The 19,649-nt window shown below is 45.0% G+C and overlaps 1 protein-coding gene across 1 annotated transcript in view; it reads right to left on the reverse strand.

Annotated features, from left to right (window-relative positions):
• Positions 1 to 2,343: 2,343 nt before the first annotated feature.
• LOC311504136 (C-terminal-binding protein 2) overlaps positions 2,344 to 19,649 on the reverse strand; it is a 103,320-nt gene continuing 86,014 nt past the window's right edge. Inside the window, exons 3-10 of the mRNA XM_084567133.1 lie at positions 19,360 to 19,514; positions 14,610 to 14,754; positions 12,996 to 13,202; positions 8,523 to 8,737; positions 7,103 to 7,233; positions 4,857 to 4,984; positions 4,293 to 4,410; positions 2,344 to 2,567 (exon numbers count right to left, since the gene is read on the reverse strand). Of these exons, the coding sequence (XP_084423259.1) occupies positions 2,387 to 2,567; positions 4,293 to 4,410; positions 4,857 to 4,984; positions 7,103 to 7,233; positions 8,523 to 8,737; positions 12,996 to 13,202; positions 14,610 to 14,754; positions 19,360 to 19,514 (1,280 nt within the window). The 3' untranslated portion in view covers positions 2,344 to 2,386. The remainder of the gene's footprint in view (positions 2,568 to 4,292; positions 4,411 to 4,856; positions 4,985 to 7,102; positions 7,234 to 8,522; positions 8,738 to 12,995; positions 13,203 to 14,609; positions 14,755 to 19,359; positions 19,515 to 19,649) is intronic.

Here is a 19,649-nt window from a genome sequence, read left to right on the forward strand (position 1 = left end):
TGACAGGGGAAGTGAATAACATCGACCATCTTGTGACAATTCAGTGTTCTGCTGAGAAACTTTTGGACCTGGCATTCATTCATGTGGATGTTACTTAGACATGTAGCACCCACCTAGACCAGACCAGGCACCCCCACCCCATAGCAATGACACTCCTTGATGGCAGCAGCCTGACACATACACACACACACACACACACAAAAACGCTTTACGAAACCAAACTCAGAAAATAACCTGGCCTCCAAATTCACTAGATCCCAAACTGATCAAGTATCTGTGGGATGATCCACAGAGGCACCTCCCCTCAAAGACCTCCCACTAACAACATCCTGTAGCCAGACACCACAGGACACCCTCAGAAGGACCATGTCCATTCTCTGATGAGTCACAACTGTTTTGGAGGCAACAAGGGAGACCTACACAATATTAGGAAGGTGGTCATAATGTTACGCCTGATCGATGTGTAGTAATCAGTTGAGAAGAAGTTACGTAAATAATATGTGGTGGACAAAAGCTGCACGGTTGGACGGTAAGACAATACGAGGGTTAGAACGTTAATACATGCCGGCTTCATTGAGATAAATGTTATGTCAAATAACATCAAGAGTACAATGAGGATATGAAATGAACACCAGAAGCAAAAGTTCTTTTTCATTTCCAGTGCTGTCTTATTCCAATTACCAGGACTTTCTTTGTACTTTGGCGCCCCCCTGTGGCGTAGGATGACAAAGCACATGACGCACATCCTGAAAGGCGTCTCAACATCAGAGCAAAACTACACACTCAACAAAAAGCATCAAAATCAAGCAGTCAGAACAGACGGCTGGTTCTCAGAATCATATCTTTTTATTTGAACTGCACTGAATGCTAAATGTTCACCTTGTACAAGAAACAAATACAAATACTCACACTAAAAACAAAAACATACTGCTGGCTGCCTCTTCTGCTATTGTCGGGACACTAAGTAGGAGTTTCAGCTATTGCTCTTACAGAGTACAGGACGCCCCAAAGAACCTGGCCTTCAATAGAACAAAGAAAATATAAGAAGGAGAGAAAAGAGAGAGAGAGGGGGCGGGGCGGATCACATAGGACTATGGTTATAGGAACATTTAACTAGGCAATACAAATCTAACAGGACTCTTCAAAACTCTTTTAAACACCAAAAAACGTGGGATGCGCCTTGTATATAAAAATACCACGATGGAGAAGAGGATGGAGGAGAGAAAATATTCAGACTAATCAGATAATTAGTCTTAACTTTTTTTTTCCTCAAAGACAAAAAAAAAAAAAATGGGGAGAAACGATATAACCATCGGCAAAAAAGTGTTTTCCTGAGTCATTAAGAAAATAAGTTTGCTTTAACCCTTTCCTGTCTCAAGTGGGGAAATGTGCTCAAAGAAGGGACGAAGTCGCAATCTAGTTTTATTTTTATGATTACGGAGAATCATAAAAAAAAATATATATATAATAACTGAAAAGAAACACTGTTTTCAGAAGCTACCGTTAAATATTATTGAGTGAATGTTTAGTGTTAACCTCTGCCCCACTCTCTGGTCACTGGGTGCAAGGGTTCCTCACGCTGTGCAGAAGCGCCATCTAGCGGTGGAAATGTGTCATAGCCGCCGCCGCCGTCGCCAGGAAAGGGTTAAAACCCACTGTTATAACTGATGAGCAATCTTTTTCCTTTAATTTGATGAATGATAAATATATATAAGTCAATAATCCACTTTGAGTCATTCACACTGACGATAGAAAGAAAAAAAAAATTATAATTCTCTTCGGAAGCATAATGAGGGGCCTAAACAACACACGCTTGTTACATAAGGAGGGTCGGAGGAGGTGGGGGAGGAGGAAGAGGAGGAGGTGGTGGGATGGGGAATAAGGTCCGGTAGCACACGATGCCAAAGGTTTATCTCTTGTTCTTCCGTTGGTGTGTTGAGATGTGGGCCTACATTTCCCATGAGCTCTGAGGGGTTTGTGGGGTAGGTACGGGGGAGAGGCAGGGGGGCAGGACAGAGTCTCATCGGGTAATCCCGGAGCACTAAAAACACTGGACTCTGTGTCCACAATCATAGGCATGTCCCAAAGAAGAAAAACTAAACAAAACAAAACCAAAAAAAAAAAACATCATCAAAGAGTAAAGTCGGTACTGAACCCAAAGAGACAGAGTAAAAACTAAAACGTTAAAAGTACAAATTCCCCCGGAACACATCCTTTGTTCCCAGTTGCTGGCTGATTTAACAGGCAGCCCGCTTTGTTGTGTTGTTTCACTGTCTCTTGGTCCCAGTTGGTCGGTTGCTTTGTGATTGGTTGCTTCTGAGGGTCAACGGGTCGAATGAGAGGTTGTTTTTTTTTTTTTTTTTGCCGTCCGCGCCCCTCGCTGCTGCTATTGCTCGGTGAGGTGCTCTCTGGTCTCGCCGTGTTTGGAGGGCTGGTTGGGCGACGGGGCCTGGGACGGGTGTGTACCAGAGGGCAGGGTGTGGGCGATGGGCACCCCACCGGGCACCATGCCCTCTAACGCCCCTGGGATGCCGCCCGGGGCCACTCCAACTACGCCCGGCGGGTATCTGGGAACGAGCAAGGTCAGAAGTTAGCGTCAGTGACGGCGGGACGATCAGAGAGTAGCATGCTAAACCCACATTCCCAATACTGTGGACTCTACCACCGCCTCTTTTCAACCCCAGGAACTTTATCAGGAACCTGTTTAAGATGCATGGAACCCTTTAAAAGTTCCTGCTCCACTTTCTACTATGATTTGTTTAAGAATTACTGGGTTTGACTTTTTGACCAAATATTCTCAATACTGCTAAAATTTGAGGTGGAAATTATTTTTGTTTTTTACTACTACGGCCCTTTTCCCACCGCAGGAACTTTTTATTTATTTTATTTATATTTAGTTTGACTTTTTGACCTACAAACTTCTCAATACCGCTAAGATTTGAGGTGGAATATCTTTTCATGGTGCACAAGAAAAATCAGGTAATTAGATTTAAAAATAAATAAATAAATGAGAGATAGATTTAGGCTTTTAGACAGATGCCTGTCCAAAAAAAGAAAAGAAAATGATTCAACAGCCTGGATACATAAAATATATAAGTCTTGCCCTTTTGGATTTATCTTCTTCAAATCCATTAAAATATATCACACACAGTCTCTGTGCGATATATTTTGGAAAGTTATAAAAGGAAAGACGCTGGGTTGACTCGTCAGTGCTGCAGCTGCACAACAATCTTGATTTATGATTGTTTAGTGTGCAAAACGTACATAAAAAGAGACTGTTGGCAAGCACACAGAGACCAGGGCTATAATTTAAAGTGGCTATTTTCTTCTTCATAATTCAAAGAAATACATTTATATATAAAATGCAGACAAACAACATATTTGAGAGGACTCAGAGTGAAACTTTATCAAGAAAATAAAGAAGCTGTAACTCGTGCATTTAGTTATAAATTGATTAACAATAATTTCTTCTTATTATTTAGGTTAAATTTATATTTTTAAACTTGTATCTGTATACTTTAGTTACTTTTGTGATTCTTAAAACACAGGAATGCAAATACAATAAAGTTCCTGATTTAGTTCCGGGGACTATTTAGAGGAAAAGAGACATTTTACTACAATAAAAAAAAAAAATCACAACAGAATCCATCAAACCAGAGAAGGGAACAGGACAGTGCAGCTCAGAAACATTCAATCTGAGCGAAACCCATTAGAAGAGGGAAACCACGAAGCACCAAGACCCCCACCATGAAACTGAACAGCTTCATGTCACGCTTACTGGGACACTCAAACCCCACATCCATCTCTCAACTCTGGGTTCAGTCAAACAGGTGAGTGCTGGAGAAGGGTGGGGGTGGTGGTATTATAGAAGGGGCGACACACATCAGGTGAGCTCAGGGGGAGAGGGTCTTATCCAGGACCTCCAGCCAGAGGCCGTCGGCCCCGGATTGGTCGTATTTACCTGCTTCTGATCTAGGCATTAATTTTGTCTTGGGGGACGCCGGTTGTTACGGCCGGAAGAGTTTGGTTCAGTTGGCTGCGTGGAAGAAGCACATGGAGGTGGACATGCTGAGATCAAGACGGGCCCAGAATGGGACAGAGTGGTTTCTTTCTACTACTTCTACAGAGGAGGGTTAGTGAGGGGACGGGGCACTAGATCTATGGCAGAGTGGTGAGTTCATTGATTCAGTGAAACAAAACAAATCAAAGACATAATCAAGATTTATCTTAGGTCCAATTTATCATTTTGATTAAATGATGTGGATGTCGGTGGACGTATTTTCACTCCCTACCTGTAGGCAGCTCCGTTGAGCTCAGGGTGAACGCCCGGTTGATCCATAACGGCCCACGGTGCCGTGGTGACAAAGAACTCCTTGTTGACGCAGTTTCGTAGGCTGTCTGGGATGCGGCCTGTCACAGGAACACACACACACACGTTCAGAGTTAAAAGCAGTGAAGCACGCCAGAGTAAATCATCACACGCGCTCAAAAGGCCACCGCTCGGGAGGGGGAAGAGCGACCAGACGATGACGAAGTGTTAACGAGTCCAGACTGACAAACATATCAGGCTCGGGCACACAAATTAAGATCTTTTAACAATCTGGATGTTTTCTGAGAAGACAGCCCCCCCCCCCCCTTCCTCCCGGGAGCCGCCGTGCGTCGGGAAGCTGACGATTAACATTTAATAAAAGGCTGCCGAGGGTCTGCTGAGAAGGAAATGTGACACGTGGGAAAGGACGACGCGCAACAGGTCACGTCGTAGCACGCGTTGGCGGCAGGTGGAGGGGCGGACGTGAAGCAGCGGAGAGCAGCAGGAAAATAAAAAAGGATTTATGATACAAACTGCGGCCGCGTACCGGTGATGGCTCTTCGGATCTCGGTGGCGGCTGCCTCCCTCATCTCCAGAGAGGCCTGCTCGCTGTACCAGGCTGTGTGTGGTGTGCAGATCAGGTTGGGGGCATCTTTCAGAGGGCCCTGAGCAAAACTGCAACACAGAAGAAAGAAAGAAATAATAAAAATACAAAGAATATACACCAATCAGCCACAACATTATAACCACTGAGAGGAGAAGCAAACACCACGGACCGTCTTGTGACAATTCAGTGTTCTGCTGGGAAACTTTTGGACCTGGCATTCATTGGTGTGGATGTTACTTAGACATGTAGCACCCACCTAGACCAGACCAGGCACCCCCACCCCATAGCAATGACACTCCTTGATGGCAGCAGCCATCCCCAGCAGGATGCAGCCACAAAAAACTGTTTAGGAACAACTCAAAAAAACATAAAGAACAGCACAAGGTGTTGACCTGCCCTCCAAATTCACTAGATCCCAAACTGATCAAGTATATGTGGGATCATCCACAGAGGCCCCTCCCCTCAAAGGCCCCCACTAACACCACAGGACACCCTCAGAAGGCCCATGTCCATTCTCTGATGAGTCACAACTGTTTTGGAGGCACAAGGGAGACCTATACAATAATAGGAAGGAGGTCATAATGTTATGCTTGATCATTTTCAACAGCTGACGCATCAACAATAGTTCATAGAATTTTATTTTTTTTGTCAACATTTTGCATGATCACTGTGAGGAAATACGGCCGTGGGGATAAAATGTCAGATCCTGTTATTCACACACTTTGCCACCTTCTTCCTGCTGCTCCAATATTTCCCTTCCCTGCGCCTCCTTCCTCTCACGCGGCTCACAAAATAAACAAATAAAACTGAACATCCCCAGCTCTCTCTTCCTCTACCCCTCGTATCACCTCGCCCCGGCTCTGTGCATATGCGTGCGCCATGCAGCGTCCTGAATCAGTGCGTGCGTCGCACTGGGACGGAGGGGCCAAAATGATGAAACGCTCCCCAGTTGACACGTCGGCTTCGCGGAGCATGAGCTGCAGATTCAACAGGTTCAGATTCTCCAGCCGCCAGTCAGCCGAGCAGCCTCCGAAACTCCCTAACTGCCCCTGATGCGTGAACAACACATCCACCATCAGCTGGTTACCCTCTGAGACGGGGAACAAGGTTCTCAGAGAGGTGGAAAACTGGGAGGCGAGTCGGGCTGCTGAGAGCGGGAGTGGAAATTAATTTCATAGCTCGAAGCTGAGATTCAGTGACGGGACAAAAAGAGGACAGAGGTGACTTTTTAGCAGCTGAAATGATTAAATGTCACATTCAGGGTGAAGAAGTCAAAATTTCTGGGCTGAAGTAACATTAGGGAATTATTCAAACTGAATATGTGACTGTCTAGTCGTCAAACTCAGTCTGTTTTTGACTGCAAAAGATCTTCTTCTGTGAAAAAAATGAATAAATCACAAAAATTTAATTTATTAAAATAATTCTATTTATTTCAGATTTTTTCTTTATACTTTAAATATTGAGATTAAATCAAATTATAAATTATTATAAATTATTAATTGTATTTACAATTTTTATTAAATTTTCATTTACTTAACTAAATAATAATTGGTTTTGTCTGTAATCGGTTTCCCAGGGCTCAAGGTGACATCTTTGAACACTTTGTTTTGTGCGATCGGGTGTCTTGAACTAAAGATACTCAATTTGAAATGATATAAAACAGAGAAACACTGCACATTTTTATATTTAGGGAGCTGAAACATGCAAAGTGTTGGCATCGCTACATGAAAATATATTAAAAAATCATCTACAAATGAGCAAAATAAACAAGAATATCTGAAAGTCTGGTTGGACTTGGGGAATAAAAGAACTAACATGACTCCTACAGAGTGGATGAAAGCGCTAAAGCATGTGTTTGAAACAAATTTAAGTGTTTAAGTGTTCTGCTTTCTGCTTGCATCTCGTCCACCTGTAACTTTATTCAATTTCGGGAATAAAGCCAGACGCATAAATTCCATTACCTGCAGGGTGCTGAAGAAGCCTTTTAGAAGATGTGTCTTTAACTCATCAGACCTCATATCTGCAATCGTTTCCGTCTGCCTTTTCAGACGTTTAAGGCCTCTCTGTCTCTTAGTAATTTCGTGCCCTCTTCCCCCTCCCGAGCCGCCCACCTATTCCCTCGTCTGTGTCTGCAAGTGAGGCGTTCACGTGTCCACATATTATTTCTTTTTTGTGTGTGTGCCTACCTGAAGGGCTCAGTCTCGTGTACGTCCAGGGCAGCTCCGCGTATCCTGCCCTCCTTCAACGCCTGGGCCAGAGCCTTCTCGTCCACCAGACCTCCCCGCGCGGTGTTGACCAGGAACGCGCCCTGGCGCATCTGGACAGGACGCACACGTTAGTGCAGAAAAACAAGAGATTTGCAGGTTCAGTGAGTCAAAATTAAGCCGCTTGATCGAGGAGAGGCTCAATCAGGACGGGGCTGTCTGGCATCTGAGGGTTTAAAAGCACATTACATAAATCGAGGAACGGAAATAAATGCGACGCCTTTGTTGCACCTGACGGCTGAAAGGAGGAAAATAATACCGTCAGATGTGGGATAGGGAGCAATCTTTATCCAAAACCCAGAGATGAAATGACGGATGAGGGATGGAGCTGCAAGATGAGAAAGCACCCGCACCCTGCTTTGCTGCTTTTGGTGGTTTATAAGAAGAAAAAAAAAGGCACAACAAAAAGTGGAAGAGGGAGGAAGAGGAAAAAAAAATGGAATGAATATGCTCAGAAGAAAGTAATCCCTTAATCTTGACAAAAGCTGAAATCCAGGGGCATGAAAAGCCTTTACGCTGGCAGGCAGTCTTTTATTAGGCCTTGGCGGTTTTGACACGAAAAAAAAATATAAAAATACACAAACATGCACACACAAACATGCAAACGTTCCCACTTTAGAAGCTGCCAAAATTTTAGCGGTGAGGGAAGAGAGAAAAGTGTTTTTTTTTTTTATTTCATTGCGACGTTAAAGAGGCAGCTGAGAATCTTTGGGAAAAAAGAGTTAACTAGGTTACGCTACTTCCCTACACCCACTCCTCTTTATCTACTGTAAGTGTGCACGAGAGGCGAGACAAAGCTGGAGGAGGGGGGGTGTTGATGCTTCTGCAGCCTGTGCAGTTCCGCAGCCTTCCTGCAGGTGTCGCCCCAGGCGGCGCCTCGGAGTGCATTTATTGACTCGGTGAACAGTGAGCTTTCCCTCCTCCCCAGCGCTCTGAAGCCCCCCCCTTCCCCTCCCCCTGCTGTGCAGCCTAGTCGATATATTTGCTGTAGCCGTGGGCTGGCGCTAATTGCATTTGACAGAGCAAAGGAATGAATTTGTGTCCGGCTTTGGTGGAGCTTAAGATAAAGAGCAGGGAATGTGCAGACAGGAAGGGTGCTGCTGTTTCCAGTCTTTTTTTTTTTTTTTTATTTTACCCCCCTGCTCTTTCTTTCAACCAACTCTAATGCTCTTTAGGACAGCCTCCAGGGCTGACAGAGTAATAATACACCAGCAGCTCTGCTTGTCTACCTGTTAGATAGCGCCGCATTAAGCACAGGTCAGGTCACAGCTGCTCAACGGGATGTTCAGCTCTGTCTGGATGACGCGTCTCTCTGCGTGTGTGTGTGTGTGTGCGTCCGTACCTGTTTGATGGTGAAGTCGTTGATGAGGTGGTGGTTGTGTTCGTTCAGGTTGCAGTGCAGAGAGACGCAGTCGCTCTGGTAGAGCAGATCCTGCAGGGTGTAGACGCGCTGGACGCCCAGCGAGCGCTCCAGGCCGTCCTGCAGGTAGGGGTCGTAGAAGATGACGTTGAAGCCGAACACCTTGGCCCGCACCGCGACCGCCTGGCCCGAACGACCTGAGGACACACACGAACAGTAGTAGATGTTTATTCATGTGCAACAACACACAGGAGCCTCGAGGCATTTCGGATGCACTTCTATACTCTACATTTAGCTGGGTGGACAGAGAACACAAACAGGATATATAACTTGTAAAGTGAATCTTAGGACAGTGGAAGTCGCTTTAAATGCTCTGGAAATCTGTAATTAAATTCTTGACTACAGTGCTCCTTCCTATTAAATAAACATTACGAGGAACTAATAAAATAATTTTTCGGAAATTTGAAAAGCCGAAGAACTAAAAATACAGAAAAACAGCCTTTTGGATGACTGATGTCCTGTCCCTTTTAAATAAACCAGCACATATAAATAAATATATAAATAAATAAACATATACTACACTCGGTTCAGTGTTGCATCTGTAGATATAGTCCGCTCTTGATAATTTAGTAGAATCAGCTTTAATCTATACTACTACATTTATCTTTAAAGCTACAGTGCAGAAAAATTGTCTCCCCCTTCTGGCAGTAACAGGAATTACAGACACAGTTGACACAAGCGAGCGCCAACGATCTACAGTCTTGTCCCATCTCTTCTCTTCTTTCAGCACTCTCTTACCAAAAACAAAAAAAAACTACACCAATGCTAATCTGTGTTTGTCCTCGTCGTTGTTGGTTTTCATTTTTAGACTGTAATCCTTCCTCTGAATGCAGAGTTTCTTTTCTATCTGGAGCATGACCAACATTTCTTGGAGGCTTTCGAGGCTTTGTTTCATTGTTCCCGACTGCCGTAGATGGTGAATTTCGTAGAACCCTGGTTACATTTATAACCCTCGGTTCTGCTCCACAGGGTCCGCCATATTCCCAGTTGGTGTAGCTTTCTCCTGCTACATGTCTAAGTAACATCCACACGAATGAACGTCGGGTCTGTCGATGTTACTTAGACATGTAGCACCCACCTAGACCAGACCAGGCACCCCTACCCCATAGCAATGACACTCCTTGATGGCAGGATGCAGCCTGACACAGACGCACACAAAAAAACTTTAGGAACGACTCAAAAAAAGATGAAGAACCATACAAGGTGTTGACCTGGCCTCCAAATTCACTAGATCCCAAACTGATCAAGTATTTATGGGATGATCCACAGATGCCCCTCATCTCAAAGACCCCCCACTAACAACATCCTGTTGCCAGACACCACAGGACACCCTCAGAAGGCCCATGTCCATTCTCTGATGAGTCACAACTGTTTTGGAGGCACAATCTTAGGAAGGTGGTCATAATGTTTTGCCTGATCGTTTTTTATGTAACAGTCTCACGCTGTAGTTTTACTGCAATAAAAATATCCTTAACAGCTCTAAGCTTTAATAAAAAGTAAAATGTGTAGTCTAATATCCCAAAATAATCCATTGAAAACGTGACCTTTAACCAACGCATCGATCCACTGCCTCTGCTCGAGCCTCGTGAGACGTGTAGATTAATGAGCGATAACTGAGGAAATAGTGTAAAACAAAACGTGCAGATCTCTAGCGGAGGCTGCGAGACGCTGAATCAGAAACTGAATCTGCGGCGCACGAGCCTCTCCCTCCGTCTCTCGCTGCCATTTGTTGAGTAGGATGCGAGTCTCCCATGCACTGGCTGGAGACACCCGTTCCTCCTCTGCAGCGTCAGGCAGGCAGGCGGGCAGGCAAGCGGGTGGGCAGCGAGAGAAGGCAGAGACAGTAATGGAGAGTTGGATGTTGTTGCTCGTGAAAAGGATCGATAAGGTGCTTTACACTCTCGAGGTCCTCTCTTTGTGATGGAGCATCATGTCCCGCTCTCAGGCTCCACGGCTGAGGAGAATCACTCCTTCTGTTTTTCTCCATCAGCTTCAGCCAGTAACAGACGGCATTATAAACACTCACTTACAGCTACAGCTCTGTAATAGGCCTGCTTAAGAAATCACTATTACTAATCAGTATGATTACTCTACTGAATAATCTGTCCATTGCTTTATTTCCAATACTTTCCAGAGTTACACTTTGACACCACGCAGAGCGCAGACGTGAACCTGTCGCATTCAGTTGCGCCGACATCACCGGCAAAGGGGAATGAGTTTTTCCAGCAGTTTTGAAACACACCAGGTCGTCTCGAGGGCCGCAGGGCGATCTGATTTACCGAACCCTCTGGGGAAAGGCGCCGAAATTGGGATCGGTGCTTCCGGTCGTCCGTGTAATTGCTGGGAATTTTGGCGCAGTAAGCAGAGAACCGGCGTGTGTTTGATCTCCAGGGATTTACAATAAAATCTGTTTGCAGGTGGTTAAACTATGTCCGGTTTTGTTGCACCGCAGTTGCACCACAGGCTGCGGGAGATTCGATCAATCAGCCACAACATTACGACCACTGACAGGAGAAGTAAATAACATTGACCATCTTGTGACAATACAATGTTCTGCTGGGAAACGTTTGAACCTGCCATTCATTTGTGTGGATGTTACTTAGACATGTAGCACCCACCTAGACCAGACCAGGCACCCCCACCCCATAGCAATGACACTCCTTGATGGCAGGATGCAGCCTGACACAGGCACACACACAAAAAAGCTTTAGGAACAACTCCAAAAAAACACGAAGAACAACACAAGGTGTTGACCTGGCCTTCAAATTCACTAGATCCTAAACTGATCAAGTATCTGTAGAATGATCCACAGAGGCCCCTCCCCTCAACCCAAAGGCCCCCCACTAAAAACATCCTGTTGCCAGTGGCCCATGTCCATTCTCTGATGAGTCTCAACTGTTTTGGAGGCACAAGGGAGACCTACACAATATTAGGAAGGTGGTCATAATGTTATGCCAGATCGGTGTATCCAACTTATGTTCAATTTTCTGCGTTGGTATAAATGTGGATTAACTGAATAGCAATATCATCAACAGTCTTTTTAAGTTTACATCCATAAACTTTCCTCAGCTGAGGGAAACGTCTGCCTCTTTAATTCTTAAGTGTTCCTCAAGTCGCTAACTTTGTGCGTGGGCTACCGTGCAGTGGGTTTATTCATCAGAGCTTTTCTCGCTGAAAACAGCTGCCTGCTGCGTCTGGAAATGAAAACGATGGCATGAAATAAACTCAATCACTCCGTCGGGCTGAGGGGGGAACGGCGGAGCCCGCGATAATTATCGGTGGATTTATCACCGCCAGCGACGTAATCTCGCATATCATTTGATCCGCTGTTAATGTCAAATCATTGATCGTAGGTGGCCGTAGATTGCTTTTTCCTTGATGAGCATATTCCCAAATCCCAAATCAATTTGACAAGATCAAGTGTGACAGGAAAGCTGCGGATGTCAGCTACCTTTGACTCATCTGTGAGTAATAACTAGGCCGATCGGTTTACATGTAAAACCTGAGTCTGCTCTCACACCGGAGCCAGAGGCTTTCTTCCAGCCGAGTGATGCAGCTGGCTGCATGTGCAGAGTCCTGCAAACAAACACCAGGAGGCCTTCGCTCTCCCCCAGCCTCCCACTGACAATGGACATTGTTTTGGAGACGGCTTGAGCCAGAAAGACAACGGGGGTGGGAGGACCGGGTGAGAAGAGAGAGAGATTGAGGGAGACGTCTTCCCTGCCAGGGCCTGCTGTTCAGGCACAGTAAGTCTAGGCAGCTGTCTGGGACCTGTAGGAGGGAGGGGGTATATGTGTGTGGGGAGCGGGTGGGGGGGGAGTGTATGTGGACACAGAGATAAGGTGGCACTTTGGAAAGGCTTGTGAGAAGAAGGAGCATCTGTCAGCCCAGTGATGTTGAGACAGGGCAGAATGACGCACAAACACACACAATCAGCGGTAAAACAGGTGCAGAGAGCGAGACACGTTACACACACACACACACACACACACGCACAGAATCGAGTCCGCCACGAGGCCCGATTATGGCGGGGCAAGATGTCGAGGGACCACGGCGACGGAGGAGCAGAAGAGTCGAAAACAGAAGAGGAGAGAATAATAGAGATATAATGGCGAGCATTAGAGCGGCGGGATGAGGGAACACTGTGGCAGAGAAAAGGAAGTCAGCCCGGAGGGAGGCGAAACAGACAACCTTGAGATAATCTGCGGGACGGGCAGAGGGAGGAAAAAAAATAACCTTATCAGAGCAGGAAAACAGAAGGCACACCGAGCGGCGAGAGGATATGAAAACACAAGAGGGGAGGGAGGCGGGAAAGAGGGAGGGAGGGATGGAGGGAGCGAATACAGAATACAAAAAAAAAAAAAAAAAAAAAAGAGCGGATGAGGCAGCATTTACCGAAACCGATGAGGCCCAGCGTTTCGCCGCGGATGCGGGCGGCGCCGGACGCCACCTCCCGGATCTGCTCCACGCTCTGGACCCGCGTGCCCTCCCGGAGAGCCTGGTAGAGCCAGGTGTTTCGTCGGTAAAGGTTGAGGACGTGGCACAGGGTGGAGTCCGCCGTCTCCTCCACGGCTGCCGAGGGGATGTTGCAGACGGCGATGCCTGCAGACGGGACGACAAACACAGAAGAAGAAGAAGATGATGAATGAACGGATCCAGAAATGATTCCCATTGTTAAATAACTAGAATAACTACTTATCAGGTTACAAATGAAACATGACTCAAATTCAAAGCAGCTAGACATTTTATTGTCTACTAACGTCACCACATTATAAATTTACTGAATGCAAAACTACATCTAGTAACTGATGTTTAAAAACTGTCTTTCATTACAGTTCCATTTGCATCCTTATCATGACAATATCATCCAATAAGAGTCGAGCTAACGCGTTAATCGTTATGTAAATGTGTAATAAAGCAGCTTTTGAACACGGTCACAATCTCATGCAGCAGGATGTTCATCGCCGTTGCCGCCTTGAGGCAATTTAAACCCCTGATCCTTTGGTGTTACCTCGCCTCTCCTCCAACAACAACTGTCTTTTTTATTTTTTTATTTACTGCTCTTACACTTAGGCACTTCTTGCCTGCCCTCGCTCTCCTCTAATGTCCTCATCCCACTCTGTATCTCCGAGCAGCAGCAGCAGCAGCACAGTCGTCTCTGGACAAGCAAAAAATAGCCAGAGTCTGCTCGATCAATGGCCCCTTTTCTTCTCCCGGAGAACAGCCGTCATATCAGCGCCGCCTTCTCCAGGCACGATAGCTTTTGACTCCCGCGTTGCAAGGCAGAGCTCTGCCTTCAGCGAGTGGGCGGCAGTTAGACACAGTATCTCGTATTGGCAGGGAAATGGCAGCTTTGTCAACTGTAAGGGCTGTCTGAGCCACCAGCCCGGCTGATAGAAGCCCGGGTGGAGGTTCAGAGAGAAGGCCGAACTCTTCGCTCCCCTGCGTGTCTTTGAACGTCCTGCCACACAGTGTGGGAGATGTCTGCGGCAACTCTGGTGATTTAACTCTCAGCCTCTGATACGATCTTCAAAATCCGTACAGTACACACAAGGAGCCAATAAACGGGAGCAGACAACGAAGCAAAATACCAGGATTATCCTGAACGCAGATTTCTTTCCACTGCATTCTGCGACATGTAGAAAACACGCAACTTAACGGGTAGCATCGCAATATTTTGACAGTACTGGATCGGCACATGGACGGCTATTACACACAGTAACTGTATAATTTGTAAATAAATATGTTTTTTTATATTAGAATTAAAGAAATCAGTTGCTTTAACAGTCCACTAGATGGTGCTGTTAAGTCTCTTTCTGGTGAACGTGTGAAGCAATCAAACTGCTTCAAATGAGATGAAAACTGACATTATTAGATCAAAATTGATGTTGGCAAAGATCAAAATATCATATCATGACTTTAAGCATAGTATAGCGGGCCGTCTTTGATTCCCACTCCCTCAAACTGCATATTAATGGACATGCATTGACGTGTTTTCGGAGTTCGTACCCAGCTCTCCGGCAGCCTTGATGTCGATGTTGTCGTAGCCGCTGCCGATGCGGATGATGATGCGTAGGGCTTTAAATTTTTCCAGGTCCTCTCTGGTCAGGGTGATGGTGTGGTACATCATGGCTCCCACTGCCTCATTCAGCACCTGCAGACACACATGCATTCACCAAATTTAATGTGATTATCGCTGAAGGGGGAAGAAGATTACTATTCACAGCTTTTCACTCATTAATTTGTGTCTTCCTTTTGCTGGTCCTTCTGTGCGTTCATTCATTCATTCATTCATTTATTAGGGGCCGTGCAACGTATGGCTATTAGTCCATATGACTTCATAAGAACCCATGACAATCACAAGATCACATTCCTTTCAGAGGAGTCAGGAAAATCACATGTCTGGCATGACTTCGGACATTTACGAAGGCATTTAAGATTTCACAGCGAGAGGAACTACCGGCATCACATGGTCACCAGCAGCACTGACACACTGTCCGATTAACAGACCTGCACTGGAAGTGGAAACAAGTCTTCGCATTGTCTTGCAGCGGCTGCGGATCTGCGCAGTCATCACAATTGCACTCAGACCCTGAGGGTGTTTATGGACAAAAGATCCGGCCAATTGACTGGACACAGAGGTCGAGGAAGATACCAACTGCAGGACTAACCGTAAACCTCGGGTCAAAGAAATACAGAGTTGAACTCAGGTGATTATTCACGTTCCTGTCAGTCAGGATTATTTTAAAGGCACCTACAGCAGGTTTGCTCTGGATCCTGGAAAATAATGCACATAATAATTGCATATAATATCTCACCATTCCTGTCAAGCCTGTGCAGATCTGAGAGACACATCTTTAACTTGTACTAATCTACTTTTAGACGTATGGAGGCTACAAAGTGCCACAAAATGCAAACGCACGTTGCTTCTGCAAACAAAAGTTCAGCTACATATTAAACTAAATGCGGACCGGTTTAATGGGCCCTCCAATCAGATTTGGGAAAAAAAGGACATGGACTAGATGGTGTTGTTAATTTTAAAGCAAGAAACCAAGCCAGAGTTCACAAGTTCACAAAATAGAATAACCACACGGGGGCGCCATTTAATCCCGCTCAACTGTCTTTTCGAAAAAAAAAAATAAATAGCTTATGCTTTTAGAATCCATTTCTAACTATATTTGTCCATTAAGAATGAATTGTCTTTGTATGGAAGCCAATGGCCGAATATTTTCAAGTCATTATTGATTTGTAAAGTTTTTCAGTATTTTCAGATATGAACTTTTTTTTGTGAAATCGGCACAAATGGGCTTCCATACGAAACTTGTTCATATGCCAGTGTGATGGGGGAAAAAAAACATCCTGTAAGTCATTTTACTGAGCACCTTCTCTCAAAATAATGAGTTTCAGATTCTTTTTTTTTCTTTTTATAAGTTAAGTTTTACTTAAAGGATCTTTTTTTTTTTTTGTCACATTGGCAGATATGAGCTTCCATACAAGACAAATCCATCTGGGGATAAAAAAAAAATAAATAAAAAATCTGAAAAAGTACTTTAGTGAATCAATCTGAATTGTGTCACCTCAGGGGCACCATCACAGTGAAACACTACTCTGCCATTTAACGTGGACAAGGTGACCTGGCCCGTGATTCAGTCTGATGTGGATCTAAACTATTCCCCCTCAGTATCAGCGACTGTCAGCGCCTGAATAACAGCTCCAGCCAAACTGTATTAGCTTTCCTGTGATTAGTAGATTAGCTCTGAATTTCCATACTGCTTTTATTAGCGCCGTGTCCCGGACAGGCCTTCCAGATACTAGTTCAAGGTTAAAAAGCTCCTTGCACACATGCGTGCACGACCAGCCAAAATGCATGAACACACACACACAAAGTGTCTTCGTCTGTGCTGAGAATTAAGTTCTAATGTTGTTCTTGAGCAGGAGAGGGAGTCTTTTTTTGTGTGTGTGTGTGTGGGGAAATTCACCCTTGAATGTAGTCAGTTTTAATGGAAACTCTGACTTAATCTACAACCCCCTCTCCACTGTAACCAAAGCCTCGCTGCTTTCAGCATCTATCTTTTCTCAGGATGCCTGGGACTTTCCTGACGAGGCAGCAAGGCCTCCCCATTCGGCCAGGGTGAAGTGCAAGAGAGAGTATTCAGTTGCAAAGGAGTTTTTATTTGCTCACACACATTTGCACACACTGTGCAGCATGTGTGCGCTTGTGGCTTCCCCGGGAGGGATTTTTCTGGCTATGAAGTCATCCCACTAGTGATCGGGGTGGATGTGCTGGGGATGAGAGCTGGTTGTAGCTCTCAGAACCCCGACTTTTCCCACCTGGCTTGATCGTTGCGCTGTTCAGTGTGCTGCTTCTCAGAACTACAGAGGATGTAGCACATCTTGAAGCATTAAAAGGAACAGAAAAAGCACACAATCGCACTATAATGCAGAGCGTATTATAAAGAGAAAGCTGCGACCTCTTGTGACTCCACCTTTTAAATTCACTTCAGCAGTGAAGCAGAGATGTGAAAAGGGAGAAGACAGTTTAAAAGAAAACAACTTTGTGTTAATGAGGCCAACACGGAAACGTAGAGCTTAAAGTGATAAAGACAGCTGTACATTTACTGGAGTAGCATACACACAGGAAGCAGCTAGCAGCGACAAGAAGCCACTGAAGGTTAATTAAATTCAGGGAGTTGTAGCGATGATAAGCAAAAAAATGAATACATAAATAAATGTGACGTGAATTAGGCGGATTCAGGTTGAACCAATCCCAACTTTGAGGCGACACGATGGAGGAGACAACATGTGATTCAAATGGAGAGCGGTGACAGTGGGAAGAGCTAGCTAGCTCTGTCCATACACTAGCAAACCTCAATTTCTTGTTTCACTCTGAAAGAGTTAGCTTATTTTAAAGTACCGCGGCACGTTGAGTGCGTAGCTACGGCCTAGGGGGGTTACGTCACATTAGAAGTGGGAAAAATACAGGAGGGTTACCTAGGCAACCAGATCCTGCCGCTACCAACTGTTAGCTACAAAGTGAAGGCTTTAGGGTAGCAGATTTACACCGCTAGCAGCTGGTTAGCTTTTAGCTTAGCTTAGAAACCTAAACAACTTTCAACATAAAGTCATAAAAGCCACTTGGCTGAAAACCAAGCAAGACATTACCCTCCGTATCTGGCCCTTGTGCTAAGCTAAACTATGCTAAGCGGCTGTTTGCATATTTAATATGAATATGGTTTACCAATCTCCCCAACTAACATGAAATGGCAGCAAAAAAAACATCCTTTAACTAGTGCTGATGTAACAGAGTTAAAAATGCACTACTAATTATTATTTCCAATTTGTATTTGTAAGTTTTACACTAACAATAAGCCAATGAATTTATTAAATTATTTTTCTATTTTTCTTTTTACTAGTGGTTTTCAAGAGTGTTTTCACTGAGCTACTGTGATCAAGCAATTTCCCTTGTGGATCAAAAAGTCTAATAAATTCAAATTTAATAAACGCCTTTCAAGATTGGCAAACCTTCGCTTCTGTTTCTATCTAATTATAGTATTTATAATTATATTTCTGGTTTTATTGGTTGTACAGAACAAGACTTGTAAAGAAGCACGCACCAGTACATTACATCAACGGTCATGACTTGCAGCCCTAAGCTTAACACCACTATTGGATGAGCAGTGTAATAGGCCGATATTGACTCGGTGCCACATGGGCTACCATCCAACTTTTACAAGCCACATGTGACTAGGAGGTGCTGAGACAAAGACGGGGGGGATCATTGACCTCGGATGATGACGCTGGAGCACAGGTGCTGCATGCAGGATTCAGTCTCGCTGAAGTGGTGCTGTAACTCGATCTTGATCAGCATTTCCCCCTGTGTTTTATCAGGTTCCTATCACCTGAGAAATAAGGGATTACCGGCTAGAAGGCCAGGCCCTTGTCATTTTCCACCCTTGGCCGGTCTTCCCTATAGGTTTCTATATTGTCTGCTGTGTATATTGAGGATTGTGGCAGCTGCTATCTGCCCCAACAACATCATGCTGAAACACCCAGAGTTATCAACACTGCATCTCCGCACCTATGCAGCAGAAAGGAGAGATTGGACATTTTCAATCTATACCGCCCCTCTGGGTATCTAGACTGCAAGTTATTACTGTGAACTGCTGAATATGCTGGTGAGGTGAACATTACAATCATGTTGTTCCTGATAAGGCAGTGTTAAAACAAACAAAAAGCTACCCGCTTCCCCACTTCTCCTCACCGCCCAGGGTCTTTGATTGAACTGATCTCTATGCAAATGCTTCTTTTTTAATATGTCCCATTTTCATAAAAACAGCGAGAGAGAAGATGTAGCGGCTTTCACTCTGTCTGCAGATAGAGAAATAGCACTCGGGCGATACCCATCTCCGTGGCCATATATTGTCTCGCAGCCACAGCGCTGCATAAAAAGCAATAAAGAGCCTCTACAAGCCAATGTAATTACACCGCATCCCTGCCATACAAGACTTTCTATTAGAACAATGGCACTGATATAGGCATTGTGCTCTGTACCACAAAGTGACATTAAATTATAATGAAGCCACTATATTTTAACTGGCAAGTGTGCGTGGGGCCAATATAGAGCACTTCACATATCAACGCCGTGATGGAAGAAGAGAAGAGGCAGACGTGAGTGGCTGGCTGGTTCAATTTCTCTGTCAACTTTTGGTCTGCTGTTGAGTAAGTGTGTTATCCGTGCGACCGACTGCGTGCGCCCTACCTTCTCGTGGATCTCCTGTGTGGACTGGGCGTCACAGAAGGCGACGGTCGCCAAGTCTTTCAGGATGGGCATCTCCACGGTGCAATCGCGCCCGTCCAACAGCGCCACCAGGGGGCGCGGGTGCATGGGCCCGTTCATGATTTGGGGCCGAATACCTGGAGAGATAAGAAAGAAGGAGGGATGATTATTTTGGGGACAAGAGAAACATTGTTTTTTTCTGTAAATAAAGATGGACGGTGGAAGTGCTCCGCAAAAGTGAAGCCAAAGCAAGTAGAGCTCCCCCTGGTGGC

The sequence above is a fragment of the Chelon labrosus genome, assembly GCF_963514085.1.
Source record: "Chelon labrosus genome assembly, chromosome: 19".
NCBI classification, from domain to species: domain Eukaryota; kingdom Metazoa; phylum Chordata; class Actinopteri; order Mugiliformes; family Mugilidae; genus Chelon; species Chelon labrosus.